Genomic DNA, 19,486 nt, shown 5'->3' on the forward strand with positions numbered 1-19,486 from the left:
TGACTGCATTGCAGATAAGCCAGTGAGAGTGCATTTTTGTCCAATCTATACCATGCATAGAGCAGAGGATAAGAAGCTGATGGGCAGAATATGTGTTTAGCTGTGTCTCGTTAATTGTATGTGGTTGCAGTTTTACACAGGCCTAAAAATATGCAATTTCTCTTCAATATAGCAGCAAATTTACAGACATCCTACACAGACTTTTAACTCAAAGGAATTTGTGACTTCACCTGCCTCTCAACAAGGTAATCAATAATAAAAATATATAACATGATATACCATGATGCAGACTTTATCAGAGCTATGCTTAAATTCAGACAGTGGTGCGCTGTATGGTAAGTGTGTGTCTTTTTAATTATATGTGTATGGTTTTTACTTAGGATCATGTCTTGTCGTGAGTATATGCCAGCTCCAGCGTGTCTCATCGAAAATGATGAAAATGGGAAGCTGTGTGTGAGGAAAGATGCTAAAGTCATTCTGGATGGGATCAAGGAGCCGGTGGTGGTGGTGTCTGTGGTGGGACTCTACCGTACGGGGAAGTCCTACCTTATGAACCGCCTGGCAGGACAACAGTCCGGTGAGAGAAACTGCTGAAAGTCTCATGTGCAGTACATACTGATATGATAATGAGTACAGAATCTGAATGTGTGAAATATTTGAAAACAGTAACTGCATCAAGTGTTTGAATATTTTACATAATAATAATGATGATAATAAATTATTGGCTCAGGCTTTGCTCTCGGCAACACCGTTGAGTCAAAGACCAAAGGCATCTGGATGTGGTGTGTCCCTCAACCCAAAAAAGAAGGACACACTCTGGTGCTGCTGGACACAGAGGGACTGGGTGATGTGGACAAGGTGAGCACAGTCACTAACTACTAAAACTAATTTCCCAGGATCAGTTGCCATTTGTTTCCTGGGAAGGTACAGTAATGGTTTAAATGGCGCTCTGAGTAAAACTGTTCTAATAACACTGATCCGTGTGTTTCAGGGAGACTCTAAGAATGACGGCTGGTATTTTCTCTGGCCGTTCTGCTCAGCAGCACTCTGGTGTACAACAGCCGCGGCACCATCGATAACAATGCAGTGGAAAATCTGCAGTATCCTTTAATCGGCCACATATAAGACCATCTTTCATTTATACAACCTTTGTAAGATGCTGTTATTTCTCAATGTGCTGCAGCTACATAACTGAGCTCACCGAGCAGATCAAGATCAGATCGACAGAAGCTGCAGACGAGGAGGAAGAGGAGGATTCTCAGTTTGTGCAGTTTTTCCCATCATTTATCTGGGTGGTTAGAGATTTCACCTTGGAACTGGAAATTAATGGAGAAACAGCAACAGAGGATGAGTACCTTGAGTTTGCCCTCCAGCTGAAGAAAGGTATTTTAGACAGAATTACATTTAAAGGGTTATTTCACCCAAAAATGAAAATTATGTCATTAATGACTCACCCTCATGTCGTTCCAAGCCCGTAAAAGACCTCCGTTCATCTTCGGAACACAGTTTAAGATATTTTAGATTTAGTCCGAGAGCTTTCTGTCCCTCCATTGAAAATGTATGTATGATATACTGTCCTTGTCCAGAAAGGAAATAAAGACATCATCAAAGTAGTCCATGTGACATCAGTAGGTTAGTTAGAATGTTTTGAAGCATCGAAAATACATTTTGGTACAAAAATAACAAAAACTACGACTTTATTCAGCGTTGTATTCTCTTCCGGTTCTATTGTCAATCCTGTTCAGTGACGCTGATGACGTAAGACGCTGCTGACGTGTTATCTGGTGCGCCCGAGCTTCGTTTACAGTCTGAGGGAGACGCACGCTGTAAACAAAACAATCTTCGCAAACATGTCTAAGGATTTTCGACACAGAGGAAGACTTGCATTTTTTTCCCCAGCCATATTTATTTGAACCCGTATACACGGACACACCAGATAACATGGCATCAGCGTCTTGCGTCATCAGCGTCACTGAACGCGGATTGACAATAGAACTGGAAGACAATGCTGAATAAAGTCGTTATTTTTGGACCAAAATGTATTTTCGATGCTTCAAAACATTCTAACTAACCCACTGGTGTCACATGGACTACTTTGATGATGTCTTCATTTCCTTTCTGGACAAGGACAGTATACCGTACATACATTTTCAATGGAGGGACAGAAAACTCTCGGACTAAATCTAAAATATCTTAAACTGTGTTCCGAAGATGAACGGAGGTCTTACGGGCTTGGAACGACATGAGGGTGAGTCATTAATGACATAATTTTCATTTTTGGGTGAACTAACCCTTTAAGCATTTGGCAGATGCTTTTATCCTAATAAACTTGCAGTGCATTCAAGGTGTACGTTTTATCAGTTTTTGCTTCCACTGGGAATCAAACCCATGAAATTAGCGAGCCATGCTCTAGTAGGCTCAATGACACTTGATACTTATTCTGGGAGGTCATTGAAATAACCACTGATGAATGCCATCTAGACTAGATTCTGAAATGGTACAATTCATTTTCTGACTTGACCACATATTTGTCTGCACACACAGCCTAATGTTAATAATTGTTGATACTGCAATACATTTGCATAAATTAATTTTGTTTAAATTATCAAAACTTAAATGAAATGCCACTGATTTGGGAAAATGTTTATTTCCCACAAATTACCTTTTTAGGTGTGGGTAAGAAAAAGAGTGACTACAATCTGCCCCGTGAATGTATCCGACAGTATTTCCCTAGCCGGAAGTGTTTTGTGTTCCCGATTCCTGTTACCTCCCAGAAAGACATGACACACCTAGAGAGCTTACAAGAGCAGGACCTTGCTCAAGCATTTCTGGAGGTCACAGGTCATTTCTGTGACCACATTTTTTTCAATAGTGCTGTGAAAACACTGAAAGGAGGACACAGAGTTACTGGTAAATGTAAGTGTATTACCAAATGATCATCAAAAACTATGGAGCATTTACTATTAAAATGCTGTTCTCTATAGTTGTTTGTGTGTGTTGTCAGTGCTCGGGCACCTGGTTGAGATTTATGTGGATACAATCAGCAGTGGGAAGGTGCCCTGTCTGGACAATGCAGTGGTTGTTCTGGCAAATGTAGAGAACCAGGCAGCTGTTCAAGAAGCTATGAAAGTGTATCAGACTGGGATGGAAGAGGTAAGACATGCACATTGTGATTGAGTATTTTTTTTTATGTTTCAAAATCAATTTTGTTTTATCCTTCGCTGTACATATCTGTGTTTTTATACAGATTAATAAACTTATCCAAAGTCAGAAAACCAAACTATGTATACATTTTAAATATGTCTATGAAAGCTGAACCACCGATTTAGGCTCGAAAGTCTTCACTGAATGCAGTGTACATTCAAGTAAACAAACAGTACTGTATGTTTTTACAGGTGAAGAAAACATTCCCAGTCACTATAGATAATAATACCTGTGAGCACCAGAAATTCAGCAGTCTAGCCATTTCTGAGTTCATGAAATGCTCATTCAACGATGAAAAGGGGCAATACCTGAAAAAAATGGAGGTGAGCTTTAAATATAGAAGACACATTCGTACTTGCGCACAATGCATACTAGCATATACACAGATGAGCTAAAACTTTATGACCACCTGCCTAATATGTTCCTCCATGTGCTGCCAAAACAGCACTGACCCACCAACCCATGGACTCTACATGACCCCTTAAGGTGTCTTGTGCTATCTGGCACCAAGACGTTTGCAGCAGATCCTTCACTTCCTGTAGGTTGTGATGTAGAGCTGCTGTAGATCGAACTTGTTGGTGCAGTACACCCTACAGATGCTCAATCTGATTGAGATCAGGGGACTTTGGAGGCCAGGGCAACACCTTGAACTCTGGGTTTGCAAGCAGAACATGCCTTAGAGCATCACACTCCCACTGGCTTGTCGTCCTCCCACAGTACATCCTGGTGCATCACTTTCCCAGGTAAATTACGCAGCCGTCAACGTGATATAAAACAAAACGGGACTCACCGACCCAGGCCAGCTCCAGTTCCGACGCCTGTGTGCCCATTGTAGGCGATTTTGACGATGGACACCCCAAATGTGAACATGATGAAGAGTTCAAGGTGTTGCCCATCATAGGCACGCTGTATGTATCGACACATCATAGGCACTACACAGCCCCATACACAGCAGAGTGCACAACACTGTGTGTTGTGACACATACGTACCTCCAATAACCATCATTTAAATATTTTTGTGATTGGTGTCACAGTAGACATTCTGTTGACTCAGACCAGATGGAAGAGCTTTTGTTGCACTCGTCCATCGATGTACCCTGGGCGCCCAACACACCGTCGCTGGTTTGTGGTTTGTCCCTCCCCAGACCACTGTTGGGAAATTCTCAGCACTGCTGACCACAAGCAACCCACAGGCCTTGCCTTTCAGAGATACTCTGACCCAGACGTCTTGCCATAACAATTTGGCCCTTGTCAAAGTCCCTCAGATCTTCATTCCTGCCTATTTCTCCTGCATCCAACACATTGATTACAAGAACTGATTTTTTTGCTTAATCTAATCTACCCAGACCTTAATATGTGGCCTTGTTAGGAGATGATCACTGGTATTTGCTTCACCTGTGACTGGTCATAATGTTTTGGCTCATCAGTGTATATGGAAAATTCATGTGGCATTGAAATGATGTCCAAGTACTATATACTGTCAGGTTGGAGATTGTTTTGTTAATATTTGGTGACCACATAAATTCCTACATCCATCAGATTGATACAGCTAATTCACACAACAATGCACAAACACAGTGTCCAATACATTCAGACTTTGTACAAGGGTATTTATGCATGTTTTTATATGTTTATAGGAAGCTGTAAACATGTACTACGTACACTTGCTGGAAGAGAATAAGACGAAATCAGAAAGAAAGTGTCAAGATCTGCTGAATAATCTGTTCTCTGACATGAATAAACGGCTGCAGAATGGAGAGTACAGTCAGTCTGGAGGACATGATTTCTACTGCAGAGACAGAGACGCCATTGTTGAACAGTACCGCAGAGAACCCAACAAAGGTGTATCGGTGAGAACACTTTCAGTGTGTATTTGATAGTGTAGGCATTTGTATATCTACACCGCCATTGAGTGAAATATATTTGTATAATAGGGCTCTCTTTACATCTTGCACTAACAAATGTTTTGTCTCCGCATAGTATCTGTATTCTGTTTACACTGTCATTCCAATTTATATCCAGTATGGATGGATAGAAATCTGATTATGCTTATCTAAGCAAAATGCATAACAGTGTTATGTATTTCATGACATTTACCAAATTTTAAAAACATCAACATATAATTCAAAGTGCTTTCCTTTTTTCTTGCATTTCTTTTCTTTATGGATCCCTTAGTAAAGGATGCAAAAGTGAAGGAAAAAAGGAGATCTCAAGTGTAATCTAAATGCGCTAAAAAAGTGCAGTGTCTGTTGTGAAATCAGAAAAAAACATACAGACTCAATCGTGATGTATATGATTATTAGCAGTGTAACCTCATTAAATATTACTTGTATAACAAGCACATTTGCATTTTAATCTTCATTAAATGTGTTCATGATCCAATCTACTGGGTTCCCAGGACTGGATTTAAAAACCACTGGTCTAAATTAGATATGTTTATATGCAGGCTGAGGCTGTGCTGACTGTGTTTCTGAATGAGCGAGGAGCTAAAGCAAACACCATCCTCTGCGCAGACACAAAACTCACTGAAATTGAGAAACAAATTAAAGGTAATTTTATTTTAAGTACAACACAACGTCAGTGGATTTTTGAGGAAAAGGTTTTGAGGTTAATTTATCATATCATTTATCTCTCTCTCTCTCTCTCTCTCTCTCTCTCTCTCTCGACTGAATGTTCAGAGGAGAAGGAGAATGCGGCTCTGTTGAAACAGAAATGTAAAGAGGAAGAGGAGAAACGAATTGAGAGTGAACAAATGAATGCGGCAGAGAATAAGCGACATGAGGACAGGGTTAGGCAGATGGAGGAGAAGTTCAAGAAGGAGCTGGAACAGCGGCAGCAGGAAAAGGACAGAGCCATTGAGAGCAAACTGAAGGAGCGGGAGGAGATGCTAAAAAAAGGCTTTGAGGAGAGAGCTACAAATCTTAAAGAAGAAATCAACAAGTTACAAAATGAAAAGAAACACCTAGGTGCTGGTGGCGGTGCCATTTTTAAGGATTATGTGATGCCATTTCTCTGTCCTCTTTTAGAAATGGTTCCCAACCTCCTTATGCAGAGATCAATGATTAAATGCCTCAAAGGTAAACGTTAAAAACCTGATACAAAACAATCTCTGACTGATATTTTCCATTCACTGACAAATCTCCATTGTAACCTTCAAAGACTAACAAAAGCATGAGCTTTATAGGGCAGCTAGTAAATGAGCTGATAATTCTGAACAAATGCACCCTTGAAAGTGCAGTGTGTAATTTATACACCATTAGGGACACCTATTGAATTAGCAAAAATGTGAAGAGCATGTTATCCAGTTCACCTTCCATCATTTGGACAAACGGGTATCCCTCCCGACTCGAACTTACACAGTTTAATGGTGTAGAAAATATGCATTACATTCACAAAAAAAGCATAAAGCATTCACTGGAGTTGGTGGTTTGAATCCAAAATATCTGCCATTGATCGGACAAAAAATTGAGTAATGTGAAAATGCCGTTTGCTCGGGTTTAAGAAACAGCTGTCAGTTCTGTAGAAAATGGTTAGGGTGCTGTTAATATTTTCTTATTTTTTAGGCTCCGCTTTTGTAAGACTGTCCTTGTGTAACTTCTTTCCATTATGTTATGTGCACATCATGGACACACCTAGACAAAACAAGAACTAGGCCTTGGACACACTTATACATGTTACTTTTACACTTACACTTATATGATTCTTCTTCCTTAATAAACTTGAGAAGAATGTTATGGTACTACACTGTCTCTGAGTCTGCTTGATTATTCTCCTGTGAACTCGCACTGCTGCTGCCACACATCACAAGAGTTGAGGCGTCTGTTTCCAACAAATAACTGATAGCTTCGAGGCTGCAGATAGTATGCCTGAAAATTAATCTAACAGGTGCTTAAACTGGGAAAGGAATTTGTTCAGACTCAAAACAAGATTTGCAGAAGGTTGTTGGGAGGGACATGATGAAGTGACCTTGAACTTGACAGCTTGAGTTTTCAAAAGTGATCTTTTCTAGTCTTTTTGAGTCAAAATGCTGAATCCCTTAGACTAGAAAAGCTCATAAGAATGTGGCTCAAAGTCATTCATAGATTGTTACCTACAGGTGTCGGAGAATTTCATTTGTCTCATACATGGGTCTGAATATAAAATGCTGTAATGTGAGAGAAAACTAGGTCTGAGATTATGGCCAGACAAAAACTGTCAGAAGACAGAACACCAGGTCAAAGGGTATATGAAATATGAACTTGAAAAACTGGAAAAGTACCCAAAAACAACCTTGTACGAAGGATTTGCCACACATAAGATCAGGACATCAATGTAGGTGTTTTTAATCGTGGCGAGGTGACGAGGGGGAGCAAAAAGATAATAACTGTGTAAACGATAAGAAAAAGGTATAAGACCAGAGTGCTGGCCTCGGTGAAATCAGATGCCTGTCTACCATCTCACTTTGTTGAACTGCTCAATAAAGTTATTCTTCTGAGACCTGAGACTTCGACTCTGAAAGATTTCTTCTGAGACCTGAACCAGACTTTGAAGACCTGAACCAAAGATCGAGAATTTGCCACTACACAGGTAGGGTCACTGAACTAACTAGTGATGACATTTTCTTGAGATATTTGCGATGGATGAATGGATTTGGATATGTGATGGAATTTTTTATTGATGGAATTTGAACGTTTATTCTCAATAACAAAAGGAAATGTGTAAAAGGAAGTGTTTTGGAAAGATGGAAATAGTTCCTATTTTTGCTTTGAAAAAGTGCATATGTTGCGATAAAGAAATTATGGCCAAGAAGGGGTTCAAAGGGAATTTTAAAGTAGCAAGCTGCATGAGACGTGCAGACAATGTGCCTTTTGAACCATGTACATACCATGTGATCAGATGGTCTTGGAAAATGCTTAGCACTAGAACTAACAGTCATTAGCTTAGATCATTATAACCAATCCCCAAATCAGTATTCTGTAACACTTTTGTTGACCTAACTACAAAGTATAAATGTGTGTGTGTATCTTTTTGTTCTGGGAGTCTTGGTTGTTGAGTGCTCCCAGCCGGCTCTCAATAAACCTTTTTTCCTGAGCAATTTGAGAGTTGGATCTTGAATGCTGCAACTGGAAAAAAATAAGTACTAAAGATTCTAAGCTCATATGGTCAAAATCAAGACAGTGAGCGATCAGGGAGCGACAGTAATATTCTGAGTTAGTATTAGGGCTGTAATAGTGTAGATGCAGACCTGGCCTTCATCAATGAATTGGGGGTAGCATCTAGACGGGACGCTGTCTGTCACTGTATTATGTATTGTATTGGCAACGGAAAGTTGCACGAAATATTGTATTGGTAACTGAAGGAATAGTCAGATTTTGTTCCATATTAAACAGTTTGAATTGTGTATCGAGAATTTCCTTTTTCAGAAGAAAAAATGTCAAAAGAATCGAAGCCCTCCACTGCTTTCTTGTCCAGGTGTGTCCAAACTCAGTCCTGTTGGGCCACTGTCCTGAAGAGTATCTCTAACTTGCCAACACACCTGCCTTCAATTTTCTAGTATGCTTAAGAACTTTATTAGCTGGTTCGGGTGTGTTTAATCTGGGTTGGAGCTAAACTCTGCAGAACAGCGGCCCTAACAGGATTCAACACCCCTGTTCAAGTGAAGTCCAATAAAAAGGCAACAGTAAAAGGAACAATCACATAAATTACTTGTATCACATTAATTTATTAATGTAATTTAGTCCTCAAAACGTTCATCATATATTCTGGCATATTCCAATATCAAAACAAAAGTGTTTTTTTTTCAATTAGAGCATCTCTGATCTGTTGTTTTCACAGTGGTTTGTTGTAGCCTAATGGTTTTTCAGACAACTGAATGTTCTCACTTTTATGCATCAGAGAGGTGTTATAATCAGAACTTGTCAATTACAACATTTAGTTATATTTAGAAATACTTTACTGTTCTGATACTCATTTGAGTCATATCTTTTGATTTTATTATTGTTCTTAAAACAAAGTTCTTTTATAAGATTTTGTTATTACCTAAACATTTAAATTCATCTTTGAAATAATTAGAAATACAGTATATTTTGTGGTAGGTATGTAAACATGTACCAGTCTATTCATTGTAGCCTACAGGAAAATCACGTCTGCATATATTCAACTTTTCAATATTTTCTATCAATATTAGAAACCTTTGAAGTATGTTATAAAGAAAGAAAGAAAGAAAAATAATTGTACATGCACCACCACTTAACAAGATGATAATGAAATAGCCTAATTGTGACAAGAATTTGGGAATGAGCCAAAAAATGAGGTCATTGGTGTATTAAAATCGAAGAAGCGATTGGGATTGGTAGAAGAAAAAAAAAAGAAGAAAAAAAAGGGACGTGACCAACGACATCGTCACTTCTCACTGCCTCAGCCCAGGAAATCGAAACTCAAGTAAGCGGCTGAGGGTAACTAGAGGAACATGAAGTTTGGTTTGCGTTGTGTGCACTTGATTGAGATGGTTTCGAGTGCAGGTGACACCACGTTTCCCTCCTCAGAGATGTAAAGGTGGGTTCAAAAGTAAATGTTTTATTTGTGTGGAAATTCTGGGTGTTGTTCCGCAGAAGGCTACGTCAGGCGCGCGCTGTTCTTGTTTTTTCATTAGAGAATTATAAATTAATATTTTAGTGTTCTCAAAGATATCACGGTCTTTAATTACTTCTTTTAAACTATGTAGGTTTAAGATTCTTTTCATTTACCGTGGTTTATTTCAAAGCCAATTTTCAATATTGTCGTGTTGCATTGGCCGTTGGGTGCGACGCTGCTGTAACGTTACCTATAATTTAAATTTACAACAGAAATTTACAACAATGCCCTTTGCCATATTCATATTAATAAAAAATTTACTCTTTTTGCCATTTTGTCGTAACGATCAATACAAGCATCCCCCACCTGACGTTTGACAGCAGAGGGAGGATCTAAGATAAAAAATAATATGCTCCTGCTGTCTACGTGTAAGATTAACATTTAAAAGACCAGAATTAACAAATAATATTTTAGACAGAACATTTAAAAATTGAACTGCACTTTTTTTTCTTTGTACAAACCTGGGTAAACACACATAGGAAATAATGAATGAATCTAAATGGTCATTCATTACTCTACCCATAAACTCTAAATGGTATGCATGTGTGTGTAATGTGATGCATAGGAAGATATGGGGCCATTCTTAGTGTTTAAAGTGACTGCTAATTTAAATGGCATATGAGAGCTCAAAAGCAGTCAAGCCTGTCACATTTCCTGCTGCCACCACAAAAACTTCTGCGTACTTATGACTCAGGGCATATGATGGTACTGTTGAGCACTGTTAAAAAATAATAATAATTATAATAATTCAGTATTTTACTCTAGGCAACTAGTCTGAAGCAACCACCTCATTATACGGCAGGGCTGCCCAGCAACAGCCTCTGTGCTTTGATACCTGACCTCTCTCTGTGTACCAGAAGATAAATATGCAATGAAATTAATCCTTATGTATATGTGCACATTTTGTGTAATGCATTTGTGTAATATTTACATAGGCAATTTACATAGTTTTCATTACATAGACCTTTTCATTACATTTTGATCTAAAATAATCCTTACATGATCTGAAGCCAGGCTTCAGTTTAAAGAGGTTTGTGGTTGACTAACAACAGTAATCAGTCTGAAAGAGCAAAAACCTGTTCTGTGGCAGTTCACATGGAGTTAATATCCCTTGTTTTCGTGGTTTTCTCTGGTTGCTAGGTTGCACTTGTCAAATAGGAAAATAAGTCTTTTGTTTTGTCTTCTGTTTATGATAAGCTTAACCTTGTATTGTACCCCCCAGCTTTTCTTTCTCACATAACCTCAAGAACAACAGCTCTGGCCAACTATTACAGAATGCCTGTCTTTCTACAATGTAATCTAATCTTAGCTTACCACCAGTAAAATAAAGTAAAGTACAATAGGCAAATTAGCAAAAATGTTATATTCTATTCTTTCAAATGTGCAGTATTCAAACAAAAAAGTGACTACCACAGCACATTTGCATACAGTATGTGAATTTTTTTTTTATGTGATCCAACAGCTCAGCAGTTATTATCAGACCAGTTTTATCAAAGTTTATTTAACAAAACTTTCAAAAAAGCATGTAAATTTTAAATAAAATGAAAAATCATCTCTAAAATAGTTCAAAAGCCTATTTGACAGTTACCAGCAATATCATTTAAAGAAGCAACATCTGAATAAATGGATCTCTACCTTTTATAAAACATGAGATACTGCACAATATGAGCAGTATGTCATGTAGAAAGTTAATTGTTATGTCCCTTCATAGTCATAATTCATCCTTTATACTTCCCAATAGCTGTTCAAAGGTCTAAGTATAGTAGTAATGTGATTCTGTTTTCTGTGGGGGTTTATGCTCTTTTGAATGGTATTTGCATTCTCCCTTATGTAAACAAGTCATCTCATGAGCTGTGTTCTTCTCTTTCCTCACATTAGGTTGAATTTACTGCAGTATTTGAAGCTGTGGGTGCCCAGCTGAAGGTGTTCATGTCAGACTTAATGCATGTTATGGCTTGAATCTGTAGAAATGTCTACAGTAAAGGCTAGAGATGCTCAGCTGCAGGAGTTCATGCAGATGTACGAGCTGACAGCTGCTTGTAATGTCTGCACTCATGAATACTCTCGCATTTCCTACTCCATCATTGCAACGCCTCACCGTTGCTCTCACAATCTGCTGCTTGTCAGAGCAAAGGTCAGAGGTCACAAATGGAGCCCTGTGTTCTCTCGGCCCTCTCATCCACGACCTATTCGATATGAAGTGTGTTGGTATTTCCAGGAGGATGTCGGGTGCTATGTGCATCATGACCGCTGCACGTTTGCCAGTAGTCCAGAAGAAGCTGCGGTGTGGAACTTGCAAAAAAACACAAACCTAGACCACAAGACTTTAATTCATCTGATCACGCAAAGAGAACGACTGGCTGAACAGAGCAGACAAGGAGATGGTCAGTCAAGCTCTCATGAGCTTTCCTCATACCAGGAGAAACTTCTGGAAGAGTACAGAAGCAGCAGCAATGAGATTCTTATCGTGAGTACAATGAAATCCTGCACAAGATTGCAAATCTGCCTAACTTCGTCCATGTAACTTTAATGTTTTTAAGACATATGATATCTATCTTTATGAGTATTTGAAACCATGTAAATTAAATGTACACACACACACACACACAAAAGATTTGTCACACAAAACATTTTTAAATATTTTTCATTTTAAGGATGTAGGCTAATACACTGCACAACTTACGCACAGATTTTTGATTCAATTTACAGTCTGGACGAGTCAATGCTAGTTGCCAAAAAATCATAGCCAGTCTCCAGATTTTGGGCAGGTGGAGTTGACAAATTACACAGAAAATTGTGTAGGCTAGTGTATCATGGTCACAGACTCCAATTTTTGATTCCATCCAGTCAGAGGATATCAAACATGTTTGTTCATTTGAGCTGATTTTATCAGCAATGAGGTGCATGTTTCTGCAAACGTTTGTGGACAGACTTGAAAGTCTGGTATGTTTTGTTTTTCTTTGGAACCATTTACAAAGTCTGCAAGTGTATGGTGCCAAGATTTTTTAAATCTGTTCTAATTTTAAAAGTCGTTTAGTGTATTCCTCTTTTAGTTGCTAAATATGCTGACATTGATGATGTTTGTTCTTGAAATGATTATACATAAAATCACAATATACCAGTCAGAATCAAGCATATGAGAGCCATATAATAGAGAAATGAAAATGTTGTTCGTGTATTTATGGTAACTTTTAAGTTAGTAGCCTACTAACATAAATCCACAAATATGGACACGTGTGTGTATTTTACAGATTTCTGAGCAGGTGGATGATGTGTGTGTTACACATGATGAGAATCTTTGTGTAGACTGTTTTCAAGAAGACAGTGGAATCAGATGGAAATTCACAATCACCACTGAGGTCAGAAATATACACTAACCTGCATCATTTTATATTCAGCCTTATTGCACACTAGTTATTGATAACCTTGTTTGTTTTGTCTGTGTTTTTGTGTAGAGGTCCTTGGCTCATGTGGCTCTACTGAAAGTGGAAAATGGGGCTGTTTTCTCTTTGAGTGACAGTTTACAGAACACCTTTCCCCCAGTCACACACACTGCAGGCCACCACCTTCGCTCCTCTCACTCCACCTACCAGCTGAGTGTGTCTTTTCTGTCGTTCCGCCCTGGAGTGTACGAGCAGTGGTTGGTGTTTGACTTCGACATGCGACCGGTTCTTCTCCGGAAACTGAAGGTGAGAGTCGGTCAGCAGTTCCATGTCCAGCCAGTTGAGGCAGAAGAGAGTGAATGTGCCGAGCTTCTTTCAGATGAGCGCTGGAACAGAGGAAACAGGGTTATCGTGCCCTTCTCTGCCAGAAAGGAGGAGGACGAGCAGTTGCTTAGTAAATACAAATCACCCCAGCTGAACTTACAGTTCAATCCCTATGCAGATCACAGTTCCCCAATTCACCGAGACAACTACAGAGAGAGAGCTCACCACTTTCTGTTCAGAGAGGAAATTGCAGAGGAGAAGCTCATTAGCAGGTACAAATAGCTTATAGAAATAGTACACCACTTAAAATGTATGCTAAAATGTATGCAGAAGCTTCCCGTCCGAATGGTTTCTCTTTGGGCTCTGCGGCTGATGTCATTTGCCTTGGTTTTGGGGAAGCCCCGCCGGTTGGTGTGTATAGTGCCACACGCTAGTGTCTTCTTTGAGAGCAAGTCCATAAAAAGGCATGGGCTCCTGTAGAAATAAAAAGCTGGTAGCCTTTGCCGAGAAGTGACAGATGTCACTTCTGTATGAATGCGTGATTCAATCAAACTTGTGTATGAATGCGTGATTCATATAAATATAGTGCCCCTCCAAACCAGCGCAAACCCCATCCCACCCCACAGCTGATTTCATTGGTCAACCATCACAGGCCCTGTCCCAAATGGCAGCCTTAACACTTGCGGTCTTCCTACAAGTCCGCACTTTTGTGACGTAACGCCTCTTTGACTGTTGGGAAGAAGTCTCCTGCAGAGCTCGCACCAGTGCAGGCTCAGCAGAAGGGTAGGCTAATTATTTTATAGTTATCAAACAAGGACACATTATGTTTTAGCTACCCATTACCATATTCACTTGTTTTTAAATGTGAATTCAAGCCAATAGCTGTTCTCATGTATGAAACATGGGCAAAGTTGTTAAAGTCAATGAATCTTTATGTAATATACAGATAAAATGAGTGCAGAAGTGGATAAACAGGTTTGGGTTGGGGTTCACACTGAACAGGTGGATTCTATTATTATGATTGTTTTTTTTAAGTTCTAATGGAGGTTATATCCTCATATGGTAGAGATCCCAAATGTAATTGTAAACAGTGTTAAGTGCTGATCTAAGTCCAAGAATTTTTTTATGTCTACAGGCCACACCATCATTAAGAGATATAATTTATCTAATGTCATAGTATCAGCCACACCCATAGACATATTTTCCCTAGCAGATAAGTTTCTCTCTCCCTAGGTTCTTATATGGTCTGCATACTGATGAGTCACAGATTTTGGCTTAGTGTGGGTCCCATGGCAACAGTGTTTTACCACCTAGATTTTACTTTTTGAATATAATTTCTACTACTAAAATAGTGTATTTTAACATTACTTATTTCTCATCACATGCACTCTAACTCTGGAATTTGAACTCATACTGGGATCAGAGGCATTCCATGTTATCATAGCATTTAATGGCCTCTGAGTCTGATAGTACTAGGCAGGTATAATCACTGAATTGAATATAAACGTAACTGAAAGCAAACAATGCAAAGATTAAAGGCATTATTTTCTAACAAGTTAATTGCGGTTTCAATGAATGGATGAAACATGGGCAGGGCAGTTTAAAAAATCAGCGCTATTGTTATGCATAGCTAAAATGGTGTTGTAGTAAAATATGAAATTATGGCAGAAAGGAAAGGTGGATGAATGGGTTGGTGTTAAGGTTCAAACTGAATAGGTGGAATGTTTTATGAATACAATACTGTTGTCACTGTTTTGAACTCAAAGAACAGCCAAAACACTGTGATTGATCCAGACAGGACACTTGCTACCGTCTGTTAAATAATTAGGTGGCACACATATTGGGTTTTTAGCCATTATTACATTACACTGTTATTGTAATTTCTTTTTGAATTTTTTTTCCATAGATGTCTATGGTTGGCCATATTACTGTATCTGGCATACTAATCAGTCTGAAAAGACAAATAGAAATTCCCCTACGCACATGACTTAAATTAAACCAGGTGTCCCCGACACCTTCAAAATTATCCTCAAAGGCCCCCCCCACTCTGACCACGTTGGTAACCCCTCACACAAGTATAGCTTCTCTGAAAGCATTAGAAAAACCCAGATGCCTAAGAATTCTGTTCTGATCACATAAGGTGTCTAAGATATATAGCTACCTGACCCCAACGGTAACCCTGGACGCCTAAAGCCTGGAACACACCAAGCCGATGGTCGGCCGTCGGACAGTTTTTTTTGTGCGTCGGCCGACTAAGTCTTCTCAGTGTGTTCCGCACGGTTCCGCACTGTCGGCTGAAATTGGTCCTCGTCGGCTTTGTTTCGGCCGATTCGACATGTTGAATCGGCGTCGGGCCATCGGTGAAAGAGCGAACTCTGATTGGCTGTTCAGCTTAAGCCTAGTTCACACTACATGATTTTAAAACGTCGGGCTGAACTGTGTGGTTCACACTACATGACTTGCTCTCTGTGAAATCAGGAGTGTTCAAGTTGTTGAGCTAATTCACACCACACGACACAACGTGATTGATCCGCAACAGGAGGTAACACGAGTTGACAACAACTCTGTCACCCAACGATTCTCTCTTGTCTACAAACCACGTTTTGTCACGAAAAATCACGCGATAAAACGAACCGGAAATGACGCGAAACAGCAAGGATACTGACCTCAACCCATGCCTTGCTCTGATTGGCTGTAGCTCATGACATCACGTGAGGTTGAGTCGTGCGACAGCTCTGGATATCTGCTAGATATTTTTCTGGGCTCCGCGACGCGTCTGCGAGGCGTCTGCGAGTGTCTTTGATGCGTTGTTGGCTCTTTCATACTAACAGATTGGCGAGCGTTCATCGCCCGCTAATCCCCGCGATTTGCACGCGATAACACCCTGACCTGTCGGCGAGCTCAACGATTTGCAAATCGGGCTTAAATCGGGCTTAAATCGGGCTTAAAATCATGTAGTGTGAACTAGGCTTTAGTGAATAATTGCAAAACAGCGAGCAAAGAAGTCAAAACGGTACAGATAGAAGGCTGTTCATATGTTACATCATCTTACCTGAGTGTTCCTTGGCGAATATTTCAATATTAACATGAGCGGAGTGGAATAAAGAAAGTGTTTAGCAGGATTGATATTCAAAACGGTTAGCATGCACTGCTTTGTTTACGGTGTGTATCTGCAGCCTGGAGCGTCGGTTTCCCTTTTTGAATGACGAATATATCTCCAGAAATAGACAGGTGTCTCATTTACACGCAGGTGCAGAACGCGCATTCTAGCTTACAGTCGGCAGTAGTTCTCTCGGTGTGTTCAAGTGCAGCTTTTTACCCCGACACGAGGCGACAACACAGTCGGCTTTCATCAGCGCTATCGTCGCGTCGGCTTGGTGTGTTCCAGGCTTAAGAGCCTCACTCTGAGATGACGTCTCGCATCCTATGAACACTATTACTTGGGAATAAAGGTCTCCAGTGTTCCACTAACCTGCTGCACAGCAATAACCAGCCTTTGAATATGCTTTAATCACGGCCGGGAGGATCTCGGATAAATTTCAGAGAATTCCCCCTGACAACAGTTTTTATAGAATAGTAGCGTGGCAAAGGTGACATGATTCATTATAATTTTTTCCAAATATGGAAGCAAATATGGACTTCTTGATACTTCAGCTTGTTGCTAGGGTCATATGAGGTTAAATGTATGTTTCCTCTTATGTTAGATTCAGACGCACTAACTTTGGCCCAAGTGTTAGGGACATTTAGTATTCAAAAGCGTTTAAATGTTAACACTGCAAGAAAAAGAAATGATAGTTATGTTTAATTAAAAATTGTCTTCACATAGTCCTACAAATGGTCCAATCTTCATTTAAGTTGGTGCTATATAATCATCAGATCACAAACCAAATAAAAGTAAACAAATGGTTTAATGAAATACACCATACATCTGTAGCATATTGAGTTTTGTTCGATATTAGAGATTTTTTAATTTATCAGTATTGAGAATTCTATTTTCTCTCTTTTTACAGGTAGATGAACTTTGCCATGTATTTACAGTTGCAAATGTTTTCTTTTTTTCCCCAAACTTGCAGATTAAACGTTACTGGTAGTGTGTCTCTCTCTGACCAGTTGAGTGATGGCACATCACGTTTTTACGCTGCTCCAGGGAAGCTCTTTGGCACTCTGAAGGTGTCCTGCTCGCTCACACTAGACTCGCCTGAAGGGCAGATGCTTAAACGAGGGGTGCAGATGGCTTTGGTGAATTGCATACCAGCAAACGCCAGTGTGTCAATAGAGCACAGAAACCACACATATGAGGCATTGGTGCTCAAACAGGCTGCTGGCGAGGGTCACATCGGTCTTCAGCTGTCTGCACAGTGTGTGTCTGAGCTACAGCTGAGGAAAACAACCACGAGTGAAATGGAGGTTCAGTTTCAGCTGAACAGACTGTCATTTTGTCAGATGCACCAGGCTATTGATCACCTACCAGACTTGCACATCGTTCTACCAGACCTCAGTAACTGTTGTATCCCTGTGGACATAACCAAACAGTCTGAATTGAACAACAAACAGCAAATTGCCTTGAACTTCATCCTTGGCAAGTGCGAGAGCAACAAAGTGGCTCCTCCCTTGCTAATATACGGACCATTTGGCACCGGAAAGACACTCTGTCTCGCCTCAGCAGCCAAAAAGCTGGCCTTTCGTTCTCAAAACAAAGTGCTCATCTGTACATATACTAACAGGTAAGTTATAAATAAATGATAATGTAGTTTTAGCCAATCATTACCAAAAAATAAACCCTACAGAGGGATCAGGATCATGCATCAAACAATGTTTTTTTTTGTTTTACAATGAAGTATTTGAGACATTAAAGTTTGAGTTATTAATATTATATATTTGTTTTCAAATAAATTTCTTCAAAAAGAAATTGAGAAGTAATATTAGACATTATACAAAAAATACAGTTTAGTGGCCATTATATAAAAATATTTGACCACAAAATTGACCATAAAATGCACAATTATCAGTTGTTATTACCAGTTATTTGAAACAAGAACAAATGGGAATTTAATTTGTATTAAGATGCCTTGCAATACTTCTCCTGTAAAAATAAAAGCTCCTGTCCATTTAAGAAATCTAACTTTGAGTTTTGTTCCTTATAGCTCTGCAGATTTATATGTCAGAGAGCACTTCCATTCATACATTACAAATGGACACCCAAACCTCAAACTACTCAGGGTAAAGGCAAACAAGGGTGGAGCCTCGTTCGTGGCAACCGATAACATCACTCTGAAATACTGTCTCTGCTCTCCAGACAGACAGTCCTTCATCTTCCCAGCACGCTCTGATCTAGAGTCACACCGCATCATTATAACCACCACATCGATGGCACGGCATCTCCGTAAGCTGAAGCTTCCTGAAGGTTTCTTCAGTCATATCCTGATTGATGAAGCATCTCAGATGCTGGAGGCTGAAGCGCTCATGGCTCTGGGTTTAGCAGACAAACACACTCGAGTGGTTTTAGCAGGAGACCACATGCAGATAGCTCCAAAACTTTTCTCTGTAACTGATGACAAACGATCAGAACACACCCTGCTCAATCGTCTCTTCCACTACTACCAGGATGAGAGCAGCAACATTGCCAAGAAAAGCAGAGTCATCTTTAATGAGAACTACCGTTCCAACACAGAAATAGTGGACTTTGTATCCACTTACTTTTATGTAAGTGATGGCATCAAGGCCAAAGGGGATGTCCCACCCCACCCAAGGCTACACCCTCTGATCTTTCAGCATGTCAGAGGAGAATGCAGTCTGAATTCCACCTCCATGTCCTGGTTCAATCTTGCTGAGGTCAACAGTGTGGTAAACATGGTGCAAGGGCTTCTGACTGATTGGCCAATTGAATGGGGTGATAGAGAGCCAAAGCAGATCTGTGTTCTCAGTGAAGGCCGACAGGTACTTTTTTGAGTGATAAACAGCAT

General features: G+C 39.7%; 2 protein-coding genes across 3 annotated transcripts in view; both read left to right on the forward strand.

Annotated features, from left to right (window-relative positions):
• LOC130070260 (guanylate-binding protein 1-like) lies at positions 1 to 11,699 on the forward strand. Its single transcript, XM_056234580.1, is given in 13 exon segments — positions 1 to 245; positions 381 to 577; positions 731 to 858; positions 992 to 1,013; positions 1,016 to 1,100; positions 1,184 to 1,383; positions 2,671 to 2,916; positions 3,005 to 3,153; positions 3,396 to 3,527; positions 4,842 to 5,054; positions 5,651 to 5,753; positions 5,883 to 6,281; positions 11,695 to 11,699. Coding segments are annotated over 12 exon segments (1,875 nt in total). The 5' UTR covers positions 1 to 245; positions 381 to 384.
• The window catches only part of helz2b (helicase with zinc finger 2b), a 22,938-nt gene continuing 13,059 nt past the window's right edge, over positions 9,608 to 19,486 (forward strand). For both annotated transcript variants that reach the window (XM_056234581.1, XM_056234582.1), the window contains exons 1-6: positions 9,608 to 9,738; positions 11,695 to 12,283; positions 13,068 to 13,175; positions 13,272 to 13,795; positions 17,597 to 18,247; positions 18,668 to 19,460. In XM_056234581.1, coding sequence (XP_056090556.1) covers positions 11,762 to 12,283; positions 13,068 to 13,175; positions 13,272 to 13,795; positions 17,597 to 18,247; positions 18,668 to 19,460 — 2,598 coding nt within the window. In that variant the 5' untranslated portion in view covers positions 9,608 to 9,738; positions 11,695 to 11,761. The remainder of the gene's footprint in view (positions 9,739 to 11,694; positions 12,284 to 13,067; positions 13,176 to 13,271; positions 13,796 to 17,596; positions 18,248 to 18,667; positions 19,461 to 19,486) is intronic.

Source organism: Rhinichthys klamathensis, unplaced genomic scaffold, assembly GCF_029890125.1.
Source record: "Rhinichthys klamathensis goyatoka isolate OS25496 unplaced genomic scaffold, OSU_Roscu_1.1 h1tg000398l_1, whole genome shotgun sequence".
NCBI lineage: Eukaryota > Metazoa > Chordata > Actinopteri > Cypriniformes > Leuciscidae > Rhinichthys > Rhinichthys klamathensis.